General features: G+C 42.4%; 1 protein-coding gene across 7 annotated transcripts in view; it reads left to right on the top strand.

The window, feature by feature from the left end:
• apc (APC regulator of WNT signaling pathway) overlaps positions 1-17,141 on the top strand; it is a 152,918-nt gene that overhangs the window by 47,108 nt on the left and 88,669 nt on the right. For 5 of the 7 annotated variants that reach the window (XM_033017429.1, XM_033017426.1, XM_033017428.1 and 2 more), the window contains one exon: positions 6,895-7,053. In XM_033017429.1, the coding sequence (XP_032873320.1) occupies positions 6,913-7,053 (141 nt within the window). In that variant the 5' untranslated portion in view covers positions 6,895-6,912. Of the gene's footprint in view, positions 1-6,894; positions 7,054-17,141 lie in introns of those variants that run through there. The other 2 variants (XM_033017432.1, XM_033017433.1) reach the window with 2 other exon arrangements.

Genomic DNA, 17,141 nt, shown 5'->3' on the forward strand with positions numbered 1-17,141 from the left:
GCATAGTGGTAGAGCTTACAGCGCCAGAGACCCGGGTTCAATCCTGACTGCGGGTGCTTGTATGTTCGGAGTTGGTATATTCACCCCATAACCTGCATGGGTTTTCTCCAATATCTTAGGTTTCCTCCCACACTAAAGTCATATAGGTTTGTAGGTTAATTGGCTTGGTATGAATATAAATTGTCTCTAGTGTGTGTAGGATAGTGTTAGCGCGCGAAGATCGCTAATCGGAATGGACTCGGGCCGAAGGGCCTGTTTCCACCCTGTATCTTTAAACTAAACTAAACTAAATCTCCAAATACCTTGATTCTATCTTATCCTTCCTTGTCCAGTCTCTTCCTACCAACATCTAAGACACCATCTCCACTTGTTAGCATGTCTCCTCGCCCGTAACAACTTCTCTTTTGTCTTGTCTTACTTTCTTCACGTCAGAGGTGTAGCCATGGGCACCTAAATGAACCCCAGCTATGCGTGTCGTTTTGTTGGTTACGTTAAACATTCCTTGTGTCAAACATACCCCGGCACCATTTTCCAACTCTCCGCTACTTTGATAAATACATTGGGGCTGTCTCCTGCACTCATGCAGAACTTTGATTTCATAACTTTACCAATTTCCAACATATCCTCACGTTTATCTCAACTATCTCTGGCACCTCTCTCTCCATTGTTCCATCACATGACACTGATATGTACTGACGTCTACTACAAAGCCAATGACAGTTACCTTGACTACACCTCCTTCCATCTCCATCTTGCAGGGTGCCATCCCTTCCTTTCAATTTCACTATCCCTGTCGCATCTGCTCCCAAGGTAAGGCTTTCCACTCTAGGACATCACCTTCAGTAAACTGGCTTTTCCCCCCTTTCTATTTTGGATGGAGCCGTCACCAGTGTCTTCTCTCTGTTTATATTTCTGCTTTCCTCTCCCTCAGCATCTCATATTCCATTTGGGTAGCTTACAATCCGTGCATTGAAGCATTGTGCATTGAATTCTCCAATTTTAAGTAATGTGATGCACACTTTACTTCCATCTACCCAGTCATCCTGCTCATTTCCCCCCCTTCGTATGCTTATTTCAAATCTCCAAGATCCACATTTCTCTTTTAACCCCCCCCCCCCTTTCCCCTCCCCATCTCTTTTCACCCATTTTATTCCTCTTTCCTTTTCTGACACCCCTTTGTCCCCTTTTTATCTCCATCTGTAGTCACTTATTCCACCCATTTGCCAATCACCTCTTTCATATCCCCTCAGCTGTATCTAGCTATCACTTGCCAGGCCTTGCCCCCGCCCCATCTCAATTTTCCAACATTCACCCCCCCCCTCCCCCCCACTCCAATCAGTCCGAAGAAGGGTCCTAACCCGAAACACTGCTTGCCCATTTTCTTCCTCAGATGTTGTCTGACCCACTGAGATCCTCCAGCACATAAAACTATAACTATTTATTAAGAGTAGTAATTTGTAAAGGTCAGTAGGCATGTTTGCTTATTCTTCCATGTTGGGGGATGGAGTGCCAGTGAAATAATTGATCTATATGAATGCATTTAATATAGTCTAAACAAAGACTTCTTATGCTATTGCCCCAACACTTGGTTTGATTCGGGTTCAGGAACTGCTGGGCCAGTAACTGCCCCATGCCATTCAAACCAATTGAGTCATTGAAGCCACCATTTTTCCTGCTTTGGCCTTTGAGCCCTGATCTGGGTCCACACAAACCAATTCCACTACACGCTTCCCCCCCAGACTGCCATGGATGCCCCCCTTCCTCCACTCCAGCTGCTTGTACGAGAGAGAAATAAACTGCTGTATAGTCTAAATCTAGGGGGCTAATCTTGCTGTACATCAGCCATTTGGTATTACGTGCTAAAGTCCAGACTGTGATCAGGTGGCATGCTGCCTAACAAATGCTCCTGGTGGGCCCCTTTGGCACTACTCTCCACAGTCGGAAAGATTCACCCCAATTTTAGTTTGTGCATATTTCTCTCTCATATGCAGTGTCACAAATCTGTCGTATGCATCTGTAAACTTTATATTCTGCTATGTGTTCTATATACTACTGGAAAACGTTGAAGGCAAATTTTCACAACTGGCAGCATCAATCTTTTGGAGAGATCATCATAAATGATATGGCACAATACAACTATCTTTGCTTAATAGAACCAACTTTACAATACATTACGTGTAAGAAGGAGCTGCAGATGCAGGTTTAAACCGAAGATAGACACAAAAAACTGGAGTAACTCAGCGGGATAGGCAGCATCTCTGGAGAGAAGGAATGGGTGACGTTTCGGGTCGAGACCCTTCTTCAGACAATACATTACCCCTCAGACAAATTTGATAAACTTATTATTGTGTGATTGGAAAAGAAATGGGGTCGAGCACAATGCCACTGTTTCCAATTCTTTCATATAATAGATCTCCCTTACCTAATAACGGAAATAGCATTTTTATTGGATAGTTTTAGTGTATAGTTCCCACATTCCCCTTTAACCCACCTGGGCCCCTGTTCTCTAGTCATTGAATTTGGTGTTGAAGGAAGTAAGTATGTCATGTTCATCTGATAGTGGCCTCTTAAAATAGTGTAAACCCCATTTAAATTCCCTTCAGACATCTCTTTTGCTAGGACAATAGCTTTGCCAATCTCTCCTTGAAATAATTTTGTAGCCTAGGCTGCAAATTAAAGTCTTAACAAATTAAGAAATCACACCTATACCTGTTGTGTGGTGACCTTTATGTAGTTCTAGTATTGCCTTCCAAATGTGTCGCTTTAACATAGAAACATAGAAAATAGGTGCAGAGGTAGGCCATTCGGCCCTTCTAGCCAGCACCACCATTCAACATGATCCTGGCGGATCATCCAAAATCAGTACCCTGTTCCTGCTTTTTCCCCATATCAATTGATTCCTTTAGCCCTAAGAGCGAAATCTAACTCTCTCTTGAAAACATCCAGTAAATTGGTCTCCACTGCCTTCTGTGGCAGAGATTTCCACAGATTCACAACTCTATGGGTGAAAAAGTTTTTCCTCATCTCAATCCCAAATGGCCAACCCCTTATTCTTAAACTGTGACCCTTGGTTCTGGACTCCCCCAACATCGGAAACATCTTTCCTGCATCTAGCCTATCCAATTCTTTAAGAATATTATATGTTTCTATAAAATCCCCTCTTATCCTTCTAAATTCCAGTGAATACAAGCCCAGTCGACCCATTCTTTCATCATATGTCAGTCCCGCCATCCCTGGGAATTAACCTGGTGAACCTACGCTGCATTTTCTCCAATAGCAATAATGGCTTAGCTACTTGAGAGTTTTTGGTGCTGTACTCATCCAGGTAAGTGCAGAGCACTCCACGCTCCTGGTTTATGTCGTATAAATGGTAGAAAGGCTTTGGGGTATCATGAGGTCATTCCGTCACCGCAGAATATTCGGTCACTTGTTCTTGCAGCCACGGGATTCTTGTGGCTCTGGCTGTTGGTGAACCCTTTAGCTGTTGATGTTGAATGTCCAAAGTAAGTGGTAAGATTTTCTCCTCTTGGAGATGGTCATTGCTTAGCACTTTGGTGGGAAATCTGCCCATATTGAATCTTATCCAGTTCTTGCTGAATGTAGGCATGGGTTATGGAGAAAATACGTGTGCAGGAGAAAATAGGAACAAGTAAAGTGTATTCAGAGACAACAATTTGAAGCTCACTAATTTAAGATGGCATCAAAATTGGTGGTGTAGTGGGCAGTGAAGGTGGTTGTCTAAGGTTACAAGGGAATGACAGATCGTGGACAAGTACATTGATGCATTATGGAAGTTAAACCAGAGCCGGATGTGCTCAGTAATGGTAAAGTCGTGTGGAAAGTTGTTGAACTGAGGAGCCTTTGGGTTCAAGTACACAGTTTGTTGAAAATATGAGCACAGGTAGACAGGGTAGTAAGGAAGGCATATGGTAAACTTGTCTTTGTCCAACAAAGCAATGAGTACAGGAGTTGGGACATCATGTTGCAATTATACAAAACATTGGTTAGGCTGTTTTTGATGCATGGTGTGCAATTCACACTTTAGGAAGGACGAGATTAAGCTGGAGAAGGTGCACGAGAATGTTGCTTGGATTGGATGTTTTGATTTATCAGGAGAGATTGGATCGGTTGTTTCCTGCAAGAGCATCTGAGAGGTTACAGGATAGAGGCATATTAAATTAGAGGTGGCATAAATAAAGTAGATAGTAATGTTCTATATCCCCATGGGCTCAAACTAGGGTGTGTAGTTTAAGGTGAGACGAAGGAGGTTAAAGATTCTGAGGAGCTGTGGTGGCGCGCTGCTGCGGCCCGACCCCTGAGATTCGGAGGCTCCAACCGCAGGTCTGGTGGACAGTAACACCGGGAGCCCGCGGGTCCCTGGTGGGAGACCGCTTTTCGGAGCTTCCGCAACGGCGACTTTTCCCGCCCGAGTTGCGGGGTTGAAAAGGAGCAGGGCCTTACATCGCCCGGCGCGGCTTTAACGGCCGTGGGACTTGCTAGCACCCGCCGGGGGTTCCAACACCAAGACCCGGAGCGTGGCCTTGCATCGCCCGGCGCGGCTCTAATGGCCGCGGGACACTTACCATTGCCCGCCGGGGACTTTGACTCTGACATAGGGAGGAGTGCAGGGGAGAGATAAGACTTTGCCTTCCATCACAGTGAGGAAGAGATTCACTGTGATGGATGTTTGTGTAAATTGTGTTGTGTCCTGGTTCTTTTTCTTGTGTGTATGACTGCAGAAACCAAATTTCGTTTGAATCTCAAGAGGTTCAAATGATAACAAATAAATTGTATTGTATTGTATTGTAAGCTGGAAAGGATGCAGAGAAGATGCTGCTAGGACTCAAGGGCCTGAGCTACAGGGAGAAGTTGAGTAGGCTACGACTTTATTCCTTGGAGCACAGGAGGACTGGCCAAGTTCTGTGCCTTCCACCACAGTGATGAATGCTGTGGTGGATGTTTGTGTTACATTTTTATTGTGGTTATGTGTTCTTATTATTGTACCGCTGCTGACAACCCAAATTCCACCGACCCTGGTTGTGTGGCAAATAAATTCTATCTATCTAATCTATCCAATAAGGAGCATGAGGGTGATCAGATAGATGTGCATACGATCATGAGAGGAATAGACAGGGTAAATATAAATGGTCTTTTACCAGGGTAGGGGGATCCAGAGGATATAGATTTAGGGTAAGAATTAATAGGAACCTGAGGGCAACCTTTTTTCATAAAGAGTGGTGGGTATATGGAACGATCTGCCAGAAAAGGTAATTGAGGCAGGTACTATCGTAACGTTTAAAAGACATTTGGAAAGGTACATATATAGGATATATAGGAATCAAGGGATTATGGGGAGAAGGCAGGCACAGGTTACTGATTGTGGATGATCAGCCATGATCACAATGAATGGCGATGCTGGCTCGAGGGGCCAAATGGCCTTCTCCTGCACCTATTTTCCATGTTTCTATATGTTTAGAAAGAAATTGGCCAAATGCAGGGACTAGTACAGATGGGAATATTGGGCTGGAGGGCCTATTTCCAATTGAATAACTGAAGGGTTCTGACCTGAAATGTCACCTATCCATGCTCTCTGGAGGTACTGCCTGACCCGCTGAATTACTCCAGCACTTTGACTTTCTTTACTGATCAGCTTGGCCTGTCCGATTGTCCTGCAGTCCACAATATTTTATACTTAATCTTCATTACTGTTCTCCAACCAGAGCCACAACCCAGAGAGTTGTGAATTTGTGGAATTCTCTGCCACAGAAGGCAGTGGAGGCCAATTCACTGAATGAATTTAAAAGAGAATTAGATAGAGCTCTTGGGGCTAGCGAGATCAAGGGGTTTGGGGAGAAGGCAGGCACGGGTTACTGATTGTGGATGATCAGCCATGATCACAATGAATGGCGGTGCTGGCTCGAAGGGCCGAATGGCCTCCTCCTGCACCTATTTTCTATGTTTCTAAACCATTGCCCACTGTTTTTTCCAATACTTAGTTCCTTTGAACTACCGTAAGTTTCTCTTCTTGTCATAATATGAAAGTCCTGAAGGGGGACCTATCCCTGTGGCACCTATTTATCACAATATACACTGTAACTCAGTTTGAAATACCTTATATTTGTTCTCTTTAGGATATTTCTTTTTTTTCCAACAGTGATGCTCTAAGCTTTCTGTCTGTTCTTGGTTGTTTTTTTTGTGGAAAAATATTTCATCGTACCTACACTCTTGCTAAATTACTTAAAAATGACCCAGGATACTAGTTTACCCTTGAGGACATTGGACCCAGTTCTGTTGAGCTGCAGCCCATTCATCGTGTAAAGGCCACTCTGGTGCAAGAGGACATCAAATCCCCCGTGATTTGAAGTACACTCTCCAATAGTATTTCACTCGTCTTGTGTTAACCAGCTTCTTGTACTCATTCACCCATTGTACAGAAAGTGTTCCAGATATTTCTATCTTTGATGTTCTGCTTTTTATATTCTTGGCTTTGGAATTGTATTCCCTTAGGTTACACATACAGAGATTTAATTAAATTCTAAAAGTAGTGTTATTATAGTAAATAAACCTGTATTCTAATTTTGTGTACATGCCATTATATTGGGTGTGATTTTAATCTTTGGTTGAAGAATATTTAAATGTTTGTAAGGATGATTTTTCAAGTTAAACTTGATTTGGTATGGTTTTATTGTGTCCGTTTAAAACACCGAGCTGCAGTTTAACGCTTGAAAATAAATTATACAACAGTGCTCCATAATCAATATATGGCAAGTACTCTGAATGGATTACAATTATAAACGTTGAAATTAGTAGTTTTTTAAGAGGCACACACCAATTCAATTGGATTTTTTAAAATGCGATGTTCTAATGCTGGAATTTGATATGTTTTTTAAACAGGTCACCATCTCATTCAGGATGGCTGCATCATCAGCTTCATATGATCAGCTCTTGAAGCAAGTTGAAGCACTTAAAATGGAGAATTCAAATCTGCGACAAGAATTAGAAGACAACTCAAACCATTTGACACAACTAGAGACAGAGGCATCCAGCATGAAGGTACATTTCAAGTTTTGCACGACTAAATATTACTTAACACCTTGGGTCAGAGGTTTACTTAATATTTGGCATATGCCATTATCATTGGCTGACCAAAAGTTATGCAGTTCAATGTGACCAGATTCATATGCATTTGGTAGTTAGATATTGAGAGCTACCTTTGTTGCAGCAATTATGAATCTATTAGAATCTATTTATTTCCTGGTATCCAAAATATTGTCATGCTGGTACGGTTAATGTTGCAAGATGAGTCCACGGTTGAAAATAGGCACATGGTGAGAGAAAGGTACTTGGGCCTAAATTTCGACAGATTGGTTAGTAAGTTTGCAGATTGGTTAGTAAGTTTCCTGGTTGAGAGCACTTTCCACGTAATGGTAACGGGTCTCGTCGACCGTTTACACCGTGGATGTGGAACTGCTACTCGTCCTGACGGAACCATAGCCCCGGCTGCGAGGTCCAAAAGGTAGGCAGCTACAGGACGACCAGCGTTGCGTTCAGCCTCGTAGGCGGCAGCAGCGGGTTGAGCGCGGTGCATTTTCCCGGAAATTTTTCCAGGATTACACTCCTGGTCGGGATTACACTCCTGGTCAGGATTACACTCCTGGTCGCAGGAGTCCAGCCAAGAATTAGCCGGAACACCTAACTCCTCCCTCCAGAGCCAACGGTTCGCTCTGCCCGTGGCCTACCACCGGGTGCCGCCGCAGTAGCATTTTTTTAGCTTTTTTAAAACCTTATGCTAAATTTTGTTGGCTCGCATATTGTAAATCGATTTGGGATTCATTCCTATGCGATGATCTGTTCGTTAGTATGTATAAATGCATTCTGTGGCAAACAATGAGGCCAATTGCGCTTTGAGGACTTGTTAACATGAACACACATCATGGTGCCGCACAAGTACTTTAATTGTCTTTTTATTTTAGTTATGTAAATGGTTACTTAAAAGTGACTTGAGGTTACTTAAAGGTTACTTAAAATAAGGGGTAAGCCATTTTGAATGGATATGAGGAAAAACTTTTTCAAACAGAGGGTTGTGAATCTGTGGAATTCTCTGCCTCAGAAGGCAGTGGATGCCAATTCTCTGGATGCTTTCAAGAGAGAGTAAGATAGGGCTCTTAAAGATAGCGGAGTCAGGGGATATGGTGAGAAGGCAGGAGCGGATACTGATTGTGGATGATCAGCCATGATCACATTGAATGGCGGTGCTGGGTCGAAGAGCCGAATGACCTATTCCTGCACCTATTTTCTATTGTCTATTGAAAAACATCCCATTTAAATTGATTTTGCTTTTGTTAAAATTAATTTAAAACCATTTTGGGAAATGTGAGCACTATGAAATTTGTTTAGTAGTAGTTGCCAAAAGGTTATCTGACTATTTATGATTTTTGTCCAATTACTTTTTGGTATTATAATTATAATGTCATTAATTCTAATTAATTATTGAGCAATACTTGATGACTAAGTATGAACCAGTGGTGGACAAAAATGCTGGAGGAGCTCAGTGGGTGTGGCAGCATCTATGGAGAGAAGGAATAGGCGACGTTTTGGGTCGAGACCCTTCCTCAGACTGAAACGTCGACCCGAAACATCGCCTATTCCTTCTCTCCATAGATGTTGCCTCACCCACTGAGTTCCTCCAGCATTTTTGTCTACCGTCAATTTTTCCAGCATCTGCAGTTCTTTCTTAAACAAGTATGAATCAGTGATGAGGCAGCAAGTCGGTGAAATGTTAGTGGTTTTGATTGAGATGAATATGATTCATGGAATTTCCTATCCCAAGTATAAAATGGCCCTCCGAGGAAAATAGCTGATTACTTTTATTCCTGCACATTGCACCTTCTGTTGTATCAGAAATAAATGGAGTGCATAAGATTTTCTGATGGTAACTTTATTATTCATTTATATTGTTAATATGTATTTCCTTTTTGGCTAGGATAAGCAAATGTGAATCTTAAATGAAAACGTATTGAGTAAAACAGTGGTAAATGTTATTATAGAATTTATTCAATATTTAAAAATGATGTTAATTATACAAACATCAATGAATTGGTAATTGTATCTTCTGCTTGTATTAGTTTGAAGTTAGAACTGCATATTTCCTGTTTTACAAAAGCTTGGCATGAACTTAATGGAGCTCAGAAATATGTGTCTATCGTATATTTTCATTCTTTTGCCTTTCTTTATGAAGCATCTTCAAATGTACTACATGAAAGGATCTATCTAAATTAATTTTGCAAATCTTTATAAACTTTCAGCTGCTTGAATGCCCTTTTTTCTTGTAAGCATTCTTTCCCGCTGATTTCCCTCAATCTTTCTCTCTGCCCCTTCTCTTTTTATCTGGGCTTTGCGGGTCAAAAATGTAAATTGACCAACAGCTGTTAGTGGCAAGCATTAAGAGTGATTCTAATATTAAAGATAAATTATGTTGACTGTTAGGGTTTGCAGCTGAAATAGTTTGATGGCAGTGGTGCATTACCAGAAAACAGGTGAAAGCCCTAACTAAATTGTTTGCAAATAATTTCTAAAATTCAAAAACAAGTGCCACCCATCGTAGAAAAACTTACACCACATGCAATCAGTGTTGCTCTTTGTACTTCCCCTCATTGCTGATGAACATTGACTTCATCAGTAATGCAACATTTTCTTCCAGTGGGTTGTTGAAATCTGGAACACACTCTCGAAGGAGGTGGGGGCTGGGTATTCTCACAACATTTAAGAAATATTTAGATGACAATCTATAGGGCCATGGCATAGAAAACTGCAAGCCAAATTCTGGTTAATGGTTTAGTACAGATAAGTATGTGATGGCTTGCACTGATGCTTAGTGAGATCCAATTAAAAGGCCTGCATTGATGTGGTGGGTCAAAGAGCACATTTCCTTGCTATAAGATTGTGACTCTCTGTTTGTTGCTGGTGTGCCAATTATTAAATGGAATCTGTGTTTTATTGAAATGTTATTAAGTGCCTGATAGACTTGGTATTGTAGGTGTCACGCAGGCACGTGCCGTCAGTGTAGGCAAGGTAGGCACTGCCCACCTTGACTAAAATTATGACATGGTAATCATTAAATATAAATAGTAAAGGCATGGGAGAATTATGCCTATCTAAGTGATCGATCTCTTAGGTAGGCATACTTCTCCGTGCCTTTCAACCGCAGCACTTGTAACTTGTGAAGGTCTGTGCAGCCCACGTACCGTCAGCGCTGCTTCCAGTCGTCAATTTCAAGCGGGGCTGAAGGCAGCTGAAATTCTGCCTTTGCTGTACTGCGCATGCGCAGCAGCTTAATGCGCTTGCGCAGCGCAAGTTTCTTGGCGGGTTTTTCAAATATGGATTGCCATTATCTGAAGGCTATGTTAGGAAGCAAAGAGAGAAGAATGGAGTTTGTGTACCGATAATGTGGTAAGTACATTTCTTGGTACTTTATGTTTTTAAATACTGTATTTCCCGGGGTGGGAGGAGAGCTCCTTTCGCAGTGTTTGGGGAGTCTGGCCTGAGGTAAATTTGCGGGGAAGGCGGGAGCGTTGTGAAGGAGGGGATCGGGGCCAGTAATCCACTTGTGACGCATTGTGGCCGGGAAGTAAAGTAGCTTGGGTGGCTGCGAGTGGCCGCCGGGACCGGACAGCCCATTCTGTCGGTCCCTGCACACCTCTGGCAGTGCTCTCTGTCTGAAAACCTCTCCCCTGCCGCTCGCTGGCCTCACTCAGGCCGGTGAGTGGCAGGTGAGAGGTGTTCTGACGGAGAGCACTGCCAGAAGTGAGCGGGCCGGCAGAAGACGCTGAAGTGGCAGCCGGTTCTGCTGTCGGGTCCCGGCGGCCCCTCGCAGTCTCCCGAGCTGCTTCCTTCCCCGGAAGTGGTGGCCAGTTCTGCTGTCCGTGCCCGGAGCATTGCGGCAACGGTGAGTGAGTCTGATATGATCTCCGACCCACTCCTTCTCAACACTCCTGCCCTCCCCGCATCTTTAACCCCTGGCACAGACTCTCCACACGCTGTGAAAGGAACTCTCCCTCCAATTGGACCCTTGAATTAGTATTGTCATTCAATAAGATGACAACTGATTCAATGTCCCGGTGTGTTCCCGTTTTGCCCACCATCTCTCCACCTGCCTTCATCCTCCATCCCCCACCCATTCAGTAATTAAAAAATGAAGGAGGTTTAGAAGCCTTGGGCAAATTGAATTGTTACTTATTTTTATTTTTTATTTTTAAGGAGAGAACAATCTGCGCATGCCTACCTTGTGTAATTACTCACGGCACGTGCCTGGTGTCACGGTATGTGCCACGCTGTGCAGTAGTTGCCGTTACCTTTAACAATTTTTTTGCAATGTTACCACAAAACAGTCTCTTGTAAGGAAGCTATCCTTTCTTAATTTCACCATCTCTGCTGCATCTGTTCTTAAGATGAGGCCACCATTTCTTGAACTTGTGAAATTTGTTCCTTTCAGAAACATGGCAGACCCTCTGCAATAGTTGATGGATCCTTTGCATGTATATCCTACATTTCTTGCATGTCTACTCTGATTTACCCTTCTCTGGGCAGAACAGCAATTGGGTTTGCTTGAACCACACTTTTCATTCCACCTGCTTCTGCATTGAACACCTCACCCTCCACCATTGCATTTAGCTTGAACACCAGTCACATCTTCTCTTCTCATTCCTCCACACCCATTTCTGCTTTCTGCAGGGACTGCTATCTTTGTGAAACCCTGATCGGCTAATCCCCCCCCCCCACACACCTTTCCCATGCCCTGACACTTCCCATTATTGCAGACATAGCATCTTCCCTTTCAACTCCTAGGTCCTCACCATTCAGGAGTCTAAACCTCCCCCCGATTGATGCAGGGGTTAGCCTACACCTGATCTACTGATCTACTGCATTCAGTTCTTGTGATGTGGCCTCCTGAATAGGCGAAACTAAATGTAGTTTGGGTGATAATTTTGCCGGACATCTGCACTCTATCAGCAACAGCCATCTCAAGCCTTCAGGTGGCATATCATTTTAACTCTCCTTCCCACTCCCACATTGACCTTCCTGTCCCCGGCCTTCTCCACTGCTACACAGGCCAAACAGAATCTTGTATTCCATTTGTGTAGTTCACAACCCTTGAATTTTCCATTTTTAGGTAACGGTGTGAGTTGCTCACCTCCCACACCTACTCACTTATGCACCTAATTTTCTTGACCTTTGCTCATCTTTCCCATCTCCTCCCCTCATCTGCTTTTATGTATCATCCTATCTGGCTCTACTTATTAACTACCAGACTTTATCTCCCAATCCTTCCAGATTCCATCAACCTTTCATCTCCTCTCAATCTGTTCTCAGTGATTGCCAACCAGTCTCTGTCCCACTATCTTGTACCCCATCTAGTACCACCTATCAGCAACTAGCCTTTGTCCCACTCCTGCTTCGTAGTCTTTATTGTCAACCTGAAACAACGACTTACGATTTTTGCCTTCACAGATGATGAGTTTTTCTAGAATTTTACTTTTTTGTTCAAGATTCCAGTCTCTGCAGTCTATTTTGTCTTCAGTGACTAGTTGAGTTTGTTTTACTAGGTGTAAAGGGGGTCAAGTGGAGTTTAAATAAGATATACAAAATGGGATTGGCATAGATGGCTATTTGATGGTTGACAAAGTTTTACCATAGCCCTTGGACTTTAGACCTTTTTGTGGCAAAATCGTTCTTGTTGCCACATGTAACATGAGAGTGTTTGTTCATGATATGAACATGATATGAACATGATATGATTGTTCATGAGTGACATCAAATTAGGTATGGAGAGAACCCTCATAAATCAAATTAAACCACAAAGTGAGAAGGGAAGAAGTCAAAATAAACCACTCAATGTTTGGAGCTGTACCTTATGCAAAAGATATCACAACACAGCCATGATACAGTCCTATTCAAAATCATAAATAAGTATAATGGGAAAATAGGTGCAAAATTATCTTTATCTGCACTATCTTCTGCGTTGGCTAACTGAGGTTATTCATTTGAAATGTCAGAGGAAGTAAAAATGATGGTAACGTCAATGAACTATCTGCATCTGTGCTATCAGCATCTGTGGAGAGAAAGAAACAGATTAACCTCCTAGAAGAAGGGTCTGAAGAAGGGTTTCGACACGAAAAGTCGCCTATTTCCTTCACTCCATAGATGCTGCCTCACCCACTGAGTTTCTCAAGCATTTTTGTCAACCTCTCAGATTGATGACCTTTCAGCAGTACTGAGAAGTTAGAAATCAAAAGGTTTTCAATTGAGGGAGGAAGGGAGGAGAGAAATGGACTGTCTGATAGGCGTGTTGAACAGCACATGTACTGGTAGTGAAGGCTTGCCAAATGCAGCCAATCTGTCTGCAAGAGACAAATTGAAGGAGATTAATGAAATCAGGTGGAGAGAGGGATACAAACAATGCTGGAACAATGAAGGGCACTGCAGGTGCTGAAATCTGAAATAAAATATGGAAAATGCTCAGCGGGTAAGGAAAAATTGTGGAGAGAAAAAAATAGTTAATATATGCTGATAAACTTTCTTCAAAACTGGCCAGTTCTGTTAAAATTAGAAAGGCTGTTTAAGTGCAATATTTGCACTCTGCTTATCCAAAATAAAGCTAAAGCCCTGTCATCTAAGTTTATTTTTGATGGCATTGCTGTTGCTGAAGTCATCACAAAGATCATCTTGAAGGGATGGTTGGGGGTGTCTATATGCAATGGGTGATGGCTTTGCTATTGACAAGGATCAGTATAATGAACAGTATGGCTGCAAGGTTGAGTGCAATGTAGAAAGTGATGCCATCAAATATATTCCACCCAGAGTGACGAATGAGTACCATATCAAACTTCAGATGAAAGAATAATCTTTGCACTACTGAATTGCTTCTGTGTGGTTCAGTACTTACATGGAAGTGTGAACATGTTTACATCTGTTTTTTGGAAGTTGTTTAGTGGGACTTCAATATTTATTTGATTATTTTGTAATGTTCTACTTAATTTTTCCCGGTGAGAGTTCTCCTTCCATAGGATAATGTAATGCACCCATGCCCATGAAATCAGTCTGAAGAAGGGTCTCAACCTGAAACATCACCCATTCCTTCTCTCCAGAGATGCTACCTGTCCCGCGGAGGTACTCCAGCATTTTGTCTACCTTCCATTTAAACCAGCATCTGCATCTTTCCTACCCATGAAATTTAGAATGGTTAATGAATTATAACTGTATGTATGCATTAGTTACTTTTAATTATTGAGTATCACGTAGTCAGGTCATTCAGCTCATCCAACCAACATTTGTAGTTCCTTGATATTACAGCTCATTCAGTTCTTGTCTGCCTTCACATAAGCAGATATATCTAATCTTATTTGCCCAACCTGTTCCTAATTTTTACTTTTCTATTCAACATTGATTGTTGCTGTCACAACTACTGACACTTTAATTCCACAGCTTGGCTCTAATTAGTTCAGCTTTATTTTAATTATTTTATTGTGCTCTCTAAATGCCTTAATGTGATCGAATTTGCAAGGACAAATCTATCTTGGTATTCAGTTGTTGGAAATTGTTATCCTCTCGCAACTCTGTCCTTCTTAGAGAGTGTCGCAAGCTAAAATAAAACAATAACTAGTCTATAAAAATAAAAGCGAGAGAACAGATCCAGGCAAAGGATCTTTTTGGATCATAAAAGTTAACTCTTTTCCCTTTGTACAGATGCTACTTTGATAAAGTTCACTTCTTAATACTGAATTAACATGGAATTTTCACAAAAGAAAATGGGCATCACAATTAGGTTTTGAAATTGTAAGGTGTATCTCCATTGTTTTCCCTCCTTACCAGCATGCTTAAGGGAGTGTATATAATATAAAAGAACTGTCAGAAAAACATCAGTTACACAAACTTGTCCGAAAGGGGTGAACCAGTGGCCCGTCAAAACCAAATGGCTCAGCCCTCTCGTTTCCAAAAATCGTATCGCGCAGCAGAGGCGTCCCTCTGTATTAACTTTACATCACTCATGTCTTGGCAAGGCTATTCTGTCTACTAGAATCTTTGTTTCTGTGGGGACCAATGTGCAGAATTTGGTGCCTTGGCAGAGGCAAGGGGCGACAGTAGTATCCTGTTTCAATGATACTCTGTGTTGTTTAACTCCCTCACTGATAGTCTCAATTACTGCTCCTCCTACCCCTTTTCTATAAACAGGGTCGCCATGCCAGACAAGGTTCCCCAGGGTTATTTCATTTTGGCTCCTTTTTTTTCCTTTTTTTTGTTACCAATTGTCGCTTAATTTGAGACTCAATCAGGTCTTTTCATTTTTGGCCTTTTCCTGTTGTTTTATCATTCCAATTACATTCTGCTTGTAACACATCCCAATTCTTAGGTATACCATCTTCTTTCATCTTTTCTGTCTTTTTAACAGATTCTACATTCCATGTTCCTCCGACTGGCCAGGATTAATCTCCCAAACATTTGGTTAGCTAATAACTTAATATTCTATAGTCTTTGTTACTTTTAGGATTCAAATAACACATATGTTGGACGGGCGTTCCCCATCACTTTTATCCAGATTATTCCTCTCTCACAATCCGGCTACTTTGTGAGCGACAATTTATTTGTAGTTTGCTCTATCCAATTGCCAACTACTTTCTCAGTAGCAAAATACCTTACCAATTACTCTCCTAGTAAGTAGCAAAACCTATTACCAACTACTTTCCTAGTAGCAAAAATATATTAATTTACAACAAACCTTTTTAGTTTTCTCTATCCAATTGCCAACTACTTTCCCAGTAGGAAAACACCTTACCAACTACTCTCCTAGTAGTAAAATCTCTTACCAACTACTTTCCTAGTAGCAAAAATATATTAATTTACGACAGCAGCAGTGGCGTGTCAATTTTTTTCACCTTTTTTAATTTTTTTAGAGTGTTTAAATGTATGTTTTTAATGTTTCTTTGTGTGTTTTGTGTTGGGGGTGGTGTGGGGGGGGGGTGAGGGGGAAACCGCTTCGGTCGCCTCCTCCACGGAGAGGCGACTTTTTCCAGGTCGCCTCCCCCGTGGCCTAACAACGAGGATCGGGCGGCCTTTCCCGGAGACGCGCCCGGGGCTTCAGCGGCGGGCGCAGCGCAGACTCTCGTCGTGGAGCGGGGCTCGCCGGAGGGGAGAGCTCCGTTTCGCTGGACCAGGGCAGCCGGAAGCCTGAAGCCGCGGTCTGCACAGCTCCAGCTGGCGTGGCGTCTACAGCCCGGGATCTCACGTTGGGGACCCGGGAGAGGAAGAAGCTTCTACTCCGACTGCCGACCCAAATTTTGTGCCTTCCACCACAGTGATGAATGCTGTGGTGGATGTTTGTGTTAAAATTTTATTGTGGTTTTGTGTGTTCTTTCTCATTGTACCGCTGCTGGCAAATTCATTTCACTTGCACTTTATGTGCAATGTGACGAATAAAACTGATTGTATTGTATTGTATTGTATTGACAAACCTTTTTAGTTTGCTCTATCCAATTGCCAACTACTATCCCAGTAGCAAAATACCCTACCAACTACTCTCCTAGTAGCAAAATATTTTACCAACTACTTTCCTAGTAGCAAAAATTCTCAAATCAGTTGTCCTTACCTTCGTTGCCTGGTTCTAAGGATTTCGGCAGGGAACCAGATCAACCTACTGACGAGGGACCTGAGTTTTTCCAGGAGCTTCTTCGGGAGATCAGTCTCAAGGGCTCAGACTAGTGCGCTTTTTTTATCCCTATCCGATCCCGGTCAAACTGCGGCCTCTTACTCAGTCGTCTGTTGATGGTCCCAGCAAAATCCTGCCGACTACGCCAATGATAAAGTTCACTTCTTAATACAGACAACAACACAAAGGGTTAAAGGTAAACCAAGCCAAGCTTTACTCAGTTCGTCGTGACGGGGGTTGTGGGGACCAGTACAGAGAGTATACCAATACACTCAGTACTTCCCGATCAGCCACCTAAAGATACAGTGTTTTACAATTTCTTATATACTCTTAAAGTCAAGTAAATGCCTTAGTCAATTTTCCAAAAACTACTGCCGAGGCATTTTTCCAAGAAACAACTGCTGACGTCTGTTCCAGTGACTGTTAACGTAACTACTGCGGA

Source organism: Amblyraja radiata, chromosome 3, assembly GCF_010909765.2.
Source record: "Amblyraja radiata isolate CabotCenter1 chromosome 3, sAmbRad1.1.pri, whole genome shotgun sequence".
NCBI lineage: Eukaryota > Metazoa > Chordata > Chondrichthyes > Rajiformes > Rajidae > Amblyraja > Amblyraja radiata.